Source organism: Maniola jurtina, chromosome 13, assembly GCF_905333055.1.
Source record: "Maniola jurtina chromosome 13, ilManJurt1.1, whole genome shotgun sequence".
NCBI classification, from domain to species: domain Eukaryota; kingdom Metazoa; phylum Arthropoda; class Insecta; order Lepidoptera; family Nymphalidae; genus Maniola; species Maniola jurtina.
The window spans coordinates 7722412-7734560 of NC_060041.1; the positions used below are offsets into that span (position 1 = coordinate 7722412).

Sequence of the window (12149 nt, forward strand, 5' to 3'; positions counted from 1 at the left end):
TGTTAGTTTATGAGTTATAATGTAGGAAATCTTCGGTAGTAATGATCTGATTCTGAACAGTATATTTTTTGGTTGCCTGGAAGAGATCGCTAGATAGCGACAAGGCCGCCCAATTTTCCCTAACTGCTTATACCTTTAATGTGTTGTTCTTTGTAGTGATATTGTGGTTTAAAATAAAAGAAGGTATATTCATACATTCTTCCACCAATAGAGAGCTATATTATCTCAGTGCTACAGGCTGGTATACATTATATGTATGTATTGAATGAACGATGTGGTGGGCAAAGCCTAGTTATATTATAGTACCTCCGCCACTAAAAACCACGCTGGTCATCATTATATCATACTCGTGTTTTAATCAAACCGAGCTAAATCTAGCAATCTTTCATTCAGCTCTGAAAAATAAGATTACATAAAGATGTATTTACTATTTCCCGCCGCCGGCGCAGAGCCGCAGTCTGTGGCCAGGGCGCGCGGGAACCGCACGCGAACTTATTTTGGACGTTGCGTGTGAATTTGGAACTTTCAGTTTCATCGTTAACCTAAACTTTGAATTTTTTTGTATGTGCCTGTGATTTTATTCGATAAGGTATGATTTTATTTTTTAACTAGCTTATCCGCGTGGACTATACAAATTCCAAATCCCTATTTTACCACTTTAGTGGGGTTGAATTTTCGAAAATTCTTTCTTAGCAAATGCCTACGTCCTATAGCTATTTGCATGCCAAGTTTCAGCCCGATCCATCCAGAACTATCCAGAAGTTTAGTTCTGTGCTTTGATAGATCAGTCAGTCAGCTTTTCCATTTATATATTTAGATTTACTATATAAAAATTTCATCATCATCATCTCAACCCATCACCGGCCCACTACTGAGCACTACTCACAGGATGAGAAGGGTTTAGGCCATAGTCTTCCACGCTGGCCCAGTGCAGATTGGTGAACACACCTTCGAGAACATTATGGGAAACTCAGGCATGGTTGCGGGATGCATGCATGTTTCTTCATAATGGTTTCTTTCACCGTTAAAGATGTGTTCAACCCATACTCAGTTTCTGATCTCACTCAAATGTTATTTCCTAACATAAAGCAAACACAAAATAAGTGCTCCAATTATATTTTAATGACATCAAAATCGAAATCGCAAAGGTCTGAGGAAGAACGCGTTAACCTCGAACCATAGCGCTCCTTTCAATTTTTCTCTCTATTCACCTTTGTACGAATCTGCTAAAGCAAAACTATAGTCCATACATAAATGAAAATCTTCATTCAAAAATACTACTTAAGTCAATATAAAAAGAACCAAAACCGCTTGACCGTAGTAACAGACCTTTCGTAAAATACCATGTAGGTATGCTATGTAGGTATTTACTAACGTCTAACATTATAGTAAGTAATTAGAACTCTAACATCGACCATAAAATTGCTTTATCACCCTTAAAAATAGTTGTTTGTACATCATAAATAATTAAAAGGTCTATTTATATAATATTCTGAGCTTTCAGCCGTATTGAAATTTACTGGAAGTTCTTGTCAATGGTCGACTACTATCATATATTTAATTATGTTTATATACCCTTATTTTATGGAAGACATATTTTTGTAAAATTAGAAATATATCCTACCTACCATATTAAATGTCTTACCCAAGCTTTGACATTTGGAATTCAATGATACTATAATTTTTAAAATGTGAAAATTGCGGATCAAAAACCGCAATACAAAGAGTCATAGAGAAGAAAGGAAGAAGAAACTGCAAAAGAGCTTGCCTTTCGGTCACTTTTACATGGCTCAATCGCTGAACCAATATTGACGGACATAGAGATAGCTTGGCACCTGAAAACGCATATACAGGATATTTTCAATCCAAGAAAATCTATTTCCCACAAGAATTTTTGAAAACAGAAATAGTTTATATACATCTACTACAAACATTAGTCACGAATCAAAATTACTCTGACCCCTGATCCTACGTTAGTGAACCCAGACAATAAAATTGTGCAATTACCATTGTAACATCAAGAGCATCTGGGTTAATCTATTATAACATCAACATCAGTCACTAAAAAGTATAATGTGTCTAAACTCTTTGTAAGGTGATCGCACACGGTCGTGAAACACCCGCAGGAGGTGCGAGAGCCGTCAAAGCAACAGCTACAACTGAACAACTCGTCATATAATAACAAGTGTAAATTAAAAATTTTCAACACCCCCGACAAATCATTTTCAAATAAATAATTATGTATATCTAGGCAACGTCCATTTTGACAGCTTGACATTTGTCAATTGACACTTGAATATTATGAACCTAACGGTTATCTAACCTTCTTTTCTACAAGAAAACTAGAAAATAGCTGATAACTCTTAAACGGCTAAACCAATTTTTTTTGGATTATAGCTAAGAACACTCTCGATCAAGCCACCTTTCAAACAAAAAAAAGTAAATTGAAATCGGTTCATTCGTTTAGGCGCTACGATGCCACAGACAGATACACAGATACACAGATACACAGACACACAGATACACAGATACACACGTCAAACTTATAACACTCCTCTTTTTGGGTCGGGGGTTAAAAACGACTGGACATACGAAATGTAGAGTAACCTAAGAGTAACTCAATAGCAGTTGTCTGTCACTTATTATGTTTCTTTGAAATGAAACTCTTGACCTTATTAATGTTGTTAGTTATGTTTCATCTGACTTCAAGCGTCTATTACAAAATATATTATACTTAATTCACAAAAAATCACGGGATTCCGACAGAACTTTAAAAAACAATTACATATATTACTCTGCTTAGACTACCTTTAACCCGCCCCGGTATATTTCTAAACCATCCTCCTGAAACCATGATGAAAAATATTGTAATATCGTATTGAAATCCATTGAGGAGTCAAAACCAAATAGTTACACCGACTTATTACACATAAATTGTGCTTGAGAAGGAAATCGAGCCACTGAAGTAGACTTCATAAAGTTATTAATTGAAAGATTAAAACTCTAAAGTAAAGATACATTTCCCACGCACTCAATTACAAATCTAAAATCACTTGCTTCATTGTCATTGCGACTGTAGCCAAAAAAACCATGGCGCAGTGTTATAAATCCTAAACAGACATTAAAATAGGTGCTAACGATGGGAAAATGTGCTATTAATCATTTGCTGTAAAGACAAGAGTATTGTGAAAAGCTTTTGCTAGTAGGTATAATTATCACGTTTCGGTTCTAATTACTAGATTTTCTAAACACTGTCTGGGGGAAGACTTCAGCTGTAGGTGTCTATTTAGCTCCTTACAAGTAAAGACTTTCGGCAAGCGAAGAAACTGATTCCAATTTCCAGCACAAGGTAACATGGCATCGTGCTGGAACGATAATACGCTTGGAGGATACGCTTAGAGGATAATTTTAGCCGGCTGAGATTGTTCTGGGCTCTTCTCAGACTTGGGCGCGTTTGAAACCCTCATAGTTTTAAGTTTTCGCAATTAATTATTATTTATCACCACTATATCATCTTTCAAATCTAACAAATCGGACAAACATAAGATTACATATACCTATTTTGAATAAATGATTTTGATTTGATTTGATTTTGGAGTATTTAGGTTCTAAGATGCAATGAAAAAACAAGAGGTCTGATAAAACTTCATAGCTTGTTCCAATTGAGTCAGCTTTCATTTTCGACTAGGTATACATCGTCACTTACCACCAAGTCAATTCATTACGGTTTGAAGAATTCTTTCTTTAACAGTTTACTAAATTTCGTAGCCCACGAATGATACAATTTAAATCGATTTAATTATATTTATTTAGAAACTATAAGTATTTACTCAAGTTATTAAAGGGTAAATAAAACATGTACTAGAACACTAGACGCAAACCAATTTTTCTAGAGTGACCGTGACAAATTTTAATTGAATCACGATTGCAATATTATTATAAGAAATGAGGCGGGACTCAGGATCATTTAGAACTGCGGAAGTTCATGTTGGTTTTGAAGAAATCTTTGTTTAGTAGAAATTGTGACATTGGTGATAAACTGTCCATAACTTCTAAACCAAACTAAACTGCCAGATCTAGTAATGTACTAGCTATTTAAGGGCCGAAACACATAACGCAAACTGCTTATTTTTGCGGCGCCGCAACGCCAAAATCGGCAGTTGCGTTGCCGCGTTGCGGCGTCGCGAAACAGGGCATTATGGTAGGGCAACCATTTTCTCGTGATTTTTGAGTGTGGATAGACGTCTCTCTGCGATGGATCGTAATAAACTTATTGCTTATTTGTTATTAAGAAGACATTATTCTATCTTAAAAATACGGCAAAGAAGATACTGGATACATCCATTAAGTAAGGGTATGAATCCAAATGGCGAGTTCTTTTCTAAAAAATACGAAGCATTAAAGATAGACGAAAAAAAATTTGTTGCCTACTTTAGAATGAGTATATCATCATTTGAAGAGCTATTAAGCGAGTTATCAAAATATATACAGAAGAAAAAAAATAAAGGAAGAAAACCAGTTACTGCTTTGGAAATGCTGGGCTTAACTTTAAGGTAAAACAAATAGGTTTCTTATTTTTTTTTATTGATGTTTATGGCACTCGGAATCAAATGTTTAGTTTTATTTGTACCCCTGGCTTTATACACCTGTGGTACTAGCGGGGTGTCGATAAAAATTTTGCATCACTAGTGTTCATGGTTTGGGGGTACCTAGTGGTACAAAGCCAGGTTCAAATGAAACAAGACAGAATCAAATTAAGCTTTTTGCATTATACAATTTTCTTACTTTAAGAATACTTTAATAGGCCTTAAAAAATGTAATGATCAATTTAAGAAAAATCAAACTCCTCATCTTGTGAAACATAGGAAGTAGCTGACGTTTCGTCCAGTAAAAATGGTGAATTTATTGGACGTTGTTGGTTTGATGATGAGGTAGTCCTCTGTTCAGTAATCGAACTTCCAGGAGTAGAAGTGTGGTAGCCACTCTGAACCGTATTATCGTATCTCATAGTTGAATATCCTTGATTGTAACCCTGATGCTGATATTCTTGATTATAGCCGTGATGTGTATTTTGATGAATTGAAGGTTGAAGAATGTCGGTTAATATTTGAAGCACCCGACTTTGAAATATCAATGTTTGATTCTCATTTAACGATTGTAGAGATGGTAAAATCCCCTTGAAAAAATGCAAATGTCTATTCTCCGGTGTTTTTAATATTGCCAATAAATCTTCTTCAATATCATCCTTATCATCTGCCTTTCGTTTTCGTGGTTGACTTTTATAACGAGGCAATGCCGTTATTTCATTCTCAATATCTCCTTCCGCTACGCATAAACTGGAATCAGTTGCATTTTGTGAAACCTTTTTCAAAAACTGTAATTGTTTATTCAAGTGATATTCTTTAATTTTTGCAGCTCCAGCTCCTGATCGATTGGCATCTTTTAGTTTTTTTTGATATTTAGCAAAATTATCTTTTATGGCCTTCCACTTCTTGACTAAATCATTACCTGCAACAAAAAACTTCACAAGTGAAAAATAGTAATAAAGACTAAAATTCCCTAGATTCCATTTATACTACATATAAAATTTGATATAACTTTCATAAGTACTTTCGGTCCATCCAATTTCATATAAATGGCTGGCCGCCGAAAAAGAATAATTTTCTGCTTTTTCTTGACTTAGGCAAGTTAAAAACTGATTGACTTTGCCTAGAACAACCATAATGTAAAATATTTATTGAGTACTTCTTTGAAAAACTACCTGTCTATCTTTGAAAATCTATTCCTTTAGCAACACTATTACCTGCGCGGTTTGAGTTTGATTATACCTACATTTGTATTATTTTATTATTTGCCTACTAATTATTATTTCATTTTAGATTTCTAGCAACCGGCAGTGACTTTAAAACCATGCATACGAATTACTTCCGAGGAGCAAGTACAATAGCAAAAATTGTAAGGACAGTTTGTCGCGCCATATGGAAACATCTATCAAGTCAAAATATACCTCCTATAACAAAACAGGTTCTAGAAGATGTCGCTATTGAGTTTGACAAGAAAGCAAATTTTCCTAACTGCATAGGAGCTCTTGATGGTAAACATGTCCGTATTACATGTCCTGCGCACAGTGGATCACTGTTTTACAATTATAAGGGCTATAATTCAATAGTTTTATTAGCTCTTGTAGATTCTAGATATAGATTCATTTTTGTCGATATAGGAGCGTATGGCAAGGAAAGTGACTCCACCGTTTTCCAGAACTCTAAACTTTATGATTTGATTATGACACGCAAATTACCTATTCCTGTACCAAAGCCTTTACCAGGTTCTCAAAATGAAACTCCATTTGTTTTTGTAGGAGATGAAGCATTCTCAATTTCGAATAACGTCATGCGCCCTTACTCAGGAAAACATTTGTCGGTACAACAAAGAGTTTACAATTATCGACTGAGTCGTGCCCGAAGATATGTCGAGTGCGCTTTTGGCATCCTAGCCAATAAATGGCGCATATTTCATCGATCTATGAATGTGCAATACGAATTTGCGACAGACATTATCAAGGCATGTTGTGTAATGCACAACTTTGTTTTGAATCGAGATGGAGTACAAGCGACCGATGACATTATCTTTGATGATTCTGATCTGCAAATGTTGCATTTGCCCACAGCAAATGAAAATAATTTAAGCCCACATCTAATACGGAATGATTTTTGTAATTACTTTTCCAGTGATGTTGGCGCCCTAAGTTGGCAATTAAACAAAATATGAATGTTCGTATACCTACTCAGTTCAAAATACAAATAATACCTTAATACATTTGATTCAAACTATTTAACATGTTGTGAACAAACATAAAAAAAGCATATATACGGTCGAACTGAGTAACCTCTTCCTTTTTTGAAGTCGGTTAAAAATGTGTATTTTATTTCTTTTCTTTCATTATTAATTATTTCACTGTTAAAATTTTCAATAAATGTGATTTACTTTTGTAAGATGTTTTATTTCTTATCTATGTACTTTTGAATAGTTTTGAATCAAGTGTCCACTCTACGACTATAAATGTTACTCTATGCACAAGAAACGTTTGAAGTGCAACCATTAAAATTATAGCTATCTCTTTCAATTGCGTTTTATTTCATATCTTTTGGTTTGCTAATCAGTAAAACTTGCAAATGTGTGCAGTTTTGGATTGCTGGGAGGTAATGATTTAAACACAGGAACAGATTTAAAACGTAAATTACTATGAACGTAACTTATCTTTAGTTTAAAATATCATTGCCTAAGACTATATGTTACTACTTACCCAGTTTTGATTTTTCGGTTGAGTTTTTTTCCTTGTAATCAACATAAACGATCTCACAAATGCTTTTCCATGCTTCTTGTTTTATAAATTTGTCTTTATAGGTTTCGTCACTAGTATCCCACAAACAACGGTGTTCCTGAACCGAAGATATAAACAGATCGACGTCAACGTCAGACATTTTAATTTTAAAACTGCTTCTCGGTTGACACGTGTTGTTTGCAAGAGTGTTAGAAACAAACTGCATCCTTGTCAACAAGTATGACGTCATAACGCTGGAATTCACGTCGTGCGTTGCGGCGCCGCACCGCTATAGCGCACTGCCGATTTCAGCGGCGCGGCGCCGCAACGCGCTTATGTGTTTCGGCCCTAAAAGATATGTTGTTTAAAGATTCTTAAACTTATGCCACATAGTTACACACATACACATAAATTGTAAATATAATATAATAATATAATTGTAAATGTAAGTATATCATTACTTTAGAAACAAAGGCCACTTTTTAGCAAATCCAAAATCAACGCTACCAATTCAGGACCACGTTTTCACTAAACTGCTTTAATAATAAAATATAATGTGTTCTTATATTAAGTATATTACTAGCGTAGCCCGCGGCTTCGCTGCCGTGGAAATTTCAAAAAAATCCTTGTATACCTACATTATAAAAGGCCAGCCTTTTGCACAGAATCTCTGTGCAAAATTAGGGCTGGTCGTTAATGTACAAATACCTGTATCAGCAAATAAATAAATTGATTGATTGATTGATTGATAATGAGTCAGTAAGTGAGCTAGGAAGTGAGCTAGAAAACTTTTTATGATATTTGGATAATATGTGTCGAACTTTTGTTCATACAGTCCTAACAGTTCCATCAATTAGATTTACCAACGATTAAATCGATCTCTTGACCTAAAAATTTATTTAAGGACAAAAATATATAGAGACTTTTCCATTTTGATATAATTATTACCTTAGGCCTTCCCTTCTTAAAGTTATTTCAAAATCTATTAAATATTTCTGTCGTATTAATTAAAAATTAATATAATTGTTCAAAACTGTACAGGAAATCCGGTTCACCAACAAAATTACAAATCAAAGTAGGTAAACTTGTAATTTTTGTTGCATTAGATAACGTAAGTAACTAACATTTTTCAGATTTTTTTTGTTGATACGGATACCTTTCCGACGGAATTGAAACAGTATCACAAAATCTAACGAGATTCTATCACTGGCTTTTCCTTTCAAACGCATTTTTGCAATATCTTCTAAGGTTTTTCCCTTGGCTCATTTCTTAAACATTTAAGTCTTACATCCTTAGCTCTTACCGTTCCACATATAGAGGCGATAATTGAATATAATATGTCAAGCCCATACTGAATGTAGAGTTTTTGTCAACGTATCAGTACATCACGGTGCAACGATTTTCTCACACATAATATTTAATCCATTTATTTATGCTTCCAAGGAAGTATCACCCTAGATGTAGCAGAGCTAAGACCTATATTGGCTTGCAAGTTTTTCAAGAGTTTGCCTTATATTTTTTCGCTTACGTTCGTGCACTACGGTTTTACGAAATTCACGCAAAAACCATGTACATGTAGTACCTATTGCAGGTTCTGTCTAGGACGTACCTACCTACTTAATGTGTTTTAAATATTTACTAATAGTAATGTGAAGTCGATACGATCGTAAAGTTATGAGTTTCCCTGAAACTTTAGGTATCTGCTTGAACTCTTGACAATCCTATTACAAAAGATCTATTGTTTCTCTTATTTCAAAACCCAAACGTGTGTATACGCCATTGTTGCGTGTGTAATTGATCCTAATTAACACAGATGTCACACCTAGATTAAAAATACTTGAAAAATTACTTATGCGCTAGACATCTAATGCATGTATGTATATTGTCCGTTGTTCATTCCTCAAGATTCTTGAGGTTTAAAGCTTTAATACCTTAACTGACTTATAGTGAGTCAAGTAATAGATATACCCATTATAGATTTATTTTAATAGGTCACTTACATTACAAAATATGTATTACAATGATACTTATCTGTTGTCTCTCAAGACAGGATTTTGGTCTAGCTATTAAAAGTCTGTAGATCACAATCAACTATATATAGGTAGGTATACCTATTATTTGGTAAAATAATTTTAATCAATAATCATTCACACCACATCTGGTTCTACCAGGAAGTTTTATTGTTATCAAAATATTATAACCAAATGCCTGAATTTGTCCTTGCTTTGTGCAAACTACTCTAAATTTCTTTTAACAACAAAGACATTCAGATTTTTTTATTTCAAAAATTCTTCTAAATGTTATCCAAATCCACGATAGTCCCTTAATGTATTCTTTACTAGAAATTAGGTGAATTACCGTTCAAAACTAAGATTAATGACATAACAGTCTATTTTGTATAATAACTCATTAGTTCTCAAAATTGCACTGCCCGAAACAAATTGCAATAATCAAGATTGCTTACATCACATTCAAAACATTGAACTCTAAAGAAATGCGTATTATCGAGAAAATATTTTTTATAACAAAATACTCAAGCTTGAAGCCTTTGAGGTTCCTCTTTTATGCTAAACCTGTGTATATCCTGATTGCTTTATAGCAATTAGCAAGAGTAATAATTTAGGATTTAAGAGAAACGGCATCAATCTAAGTACCTACTTACTACTACTATCCTACTAATACGACTACTTACCTACTTCTATTATTGTGAATGCTAAAATGTGCTCGTTTGTTCTTCAATCATGAAGCAATAGATCGACGTTATATTTTTCATGCAAGCTACTTTTTATCCCTGAAAATTAAAGAGTTCCCACGGGATCTTCAAAAATACCTTAATCGTCGCGAACGAAGTCGTGGGTTATTAACTAGTACCTAATTACTTATTATAAAAATGACCATGAGGAATTTGGTGCCAAGAATACAGGCTGAATTTCCACGCCAAAACAGCCAGGCATTTAGGCTTTAGAGCCTTAGAATTCAGGCTTTAGAGGCTGACTTGCATGATGTGCCTAGTTATGAGTAGCTAGGCACTTCATGCAAGTCAGCCTAAATAACGGACTTTCAAAAAGGTAGGTTTAGGTATTTTGATTAAACAAAAAAGCTTTTAAAACAGATCAAAACCAAAGATGCCAAAAGTACGTCCGGAGATTGCAACTCCTTGACATTACACGAACATCTTACGTTCACTCGAACTTGGAGCTCTTAGGGTTGTCAATTTTAACCTATTTTTACCCGACTACAGCAAAGCTAAAAGGAAGAGTTATGACTTAGCAGTCTATATATGTATGTATGAATTGACGTTGGTATTGTTCCACTGTAGCAAATAAATTACTAAACCGACAAACAAACTTTTGATGAATAATGATGTTCCGGGCGACATAAGCTACCTCGACCAGAATCTTTGGCAACCATATATACCTAATTAAAGCTATGCCAACGAAACCCTTTGAATGTTGTTATAGAAATTTCTTGCAATATTTTGTGCAGCTTAAATCTAATACATAGGTAGGTATATATAACAAGTGTAAATTAAAAATTTTCAACACCCCCGACAAGTGAAGGTTACAGTAACTAGAAAAGAGCTGATAACTTTCAAACGGCTGAACCGATTTTCTTGGACTATTCCGCGCCTACGATCCAAAGTATCTGAGTTTTCCAAAACATCATTTTTAAATAAATAATTATGTATATCTAGGCAACGTCCATCTTGACAACTTGACATTTGTCAATTGACACTTGAATATTATGAACCTAAGGGTTATCTAAACTTCTTTTCTACAAGAAAACTAGAAAAGAGCTGATAACTTTTAAACGGCTGAACCAATTTTTTTGGATTATAGCTAACACTCTCGATCAAGCCACCTTTCAAACAAAAAAAAAGTAAATTAAAATCGGTTCATTCGTTTAGGCGCTACGATGCCACAGACAGATACATAGATACACAGACACACAGATACACAGATACACACGTCAAACTTATAACACCCCTCTTTTTGGGTCGGGGGTTAAAAAGAAATTTTCAATTCAGTGATTGAGTCATCAATGCCTAGCCCTTATCCTTGGACCTTAAAAGTAAATTTAGTACCTACAGATGTTCTCTTCAATTAAGACCAGGAATATATTCATATATTTTTCAAAATTTCCACGGGAGCGAAGCCGCGAACATCACTAGTGATTTCGTCTACTATAATAGAGTTCAACGCGCTTGCAGCTCTACAGTTTTGATTACCTAAAATCCAATAACTTTTTCGGCTCGACCCGGGGCTCGAACTTAGGACCTCATGAACTGCAACCAAATAAGCTAACTATGTCAAACACATTAAGTAATATGTGCAAATTACCAGTAGGTACGTAATAATATATTGTACAAGGACCGCAGTCCGCATCAGCTACGAATTACGCGAGTAATGGACCTAAATCACCTTAACGAATGCGGTTGCAGCTAGTGAAAATTATGATTTAGCTGTTAACTCTACGGAAAGTATAATCTTTTAATAAACAATTATAATAGAGTCCATTTAAATTAAAAGTCAAAATAATATAATATTCAATTTGATCATATTAATCATTTTTTTAAAATATATTTGATGATTAAACGAACTTACCTTAAGTGAAGTTCTATCATAATTATACGAAGGCTTCGTCTGAAGAGATTAGGATACTTGTAGTAGCACGAACCGTGTGGCCATTTCATACACTAAGTTGAGAAATACAAAAAACAAGATAAATACTTTTTTCGTAGGTACCATAGACTATACTTCTCATAGTGACAGCACTGATCGTCATTTTCATTTAGTTTAGAGAGCTTCTTTTTTTTTTTTTTTTACTA

At 34.2% G+C, this 12149-nt stretch overlaps 3 protein-coding genes across 4 annotated transcripts in view; 2 read left to right on the plus strand and 1 right to left on the minus strand.

Moving 5' to 3' along the window:
- Positions 1–467: 467 nt before the first annotated feature.
- The window catches only part of LOC123871100 (glucose dehydrogenase [FAD, quinone]), a 53557-nt gene continuing 41875 nt past the window's right edge, over positions 468–12149 (plus strand). The window contains exon 1 of the mRNA XM_045914673.1: positions 468–589. The gene's annotated coding sequence lies outside the window, so the exon portion shown is untranslated. The remainder of the gene's footprint in view (positions 590–12149) is intronic.
- LOC123871103 (protein ALP1-like) lies at positions 4098–6992 on the plus strand. 2 transcript variants are annotated; one of them, XM_045914678.1, is made up of 3 exons: positions 4098–4553; positions 5880–6094; positions 6359–6992. In XM_045914678.1, exons 1-3 carry the CDS (start codon positions 4255–4257, stop codon positions 6766–6768), a joined length of 924 nt encoding a protein of 307 aa, XP_045770634.1. In that variant the 5' UTR covers positions 4098–4254; the 3' UTR covers positions 6769–6992. The 2 variants fall into 2 exon arrangements, with proteins under 2 accessions (XP_045770634.1, XP_045770633.1); XM_045914677.1 differs by having other exon boundaries at positions 5880–6992.
- Positions 4750–7639, minus strand: LOC123871104. The gene is made up of 2 exons (XM_045914679.1): positions 7304–7639; positions 4750–5508 (listed from the first exon to the last, which is right to left on the minus strand). The coding sequence occupies exons 1-2, from the start codon at positions 7569–7571 to the stop codon at positions 4829–4831; spliced, it is 948 nt and encodes a 315-aa protein (XP_045770635.1). The 5' UTR covers positions 7572–7639; the 3' UTR covers positions 4750–4828.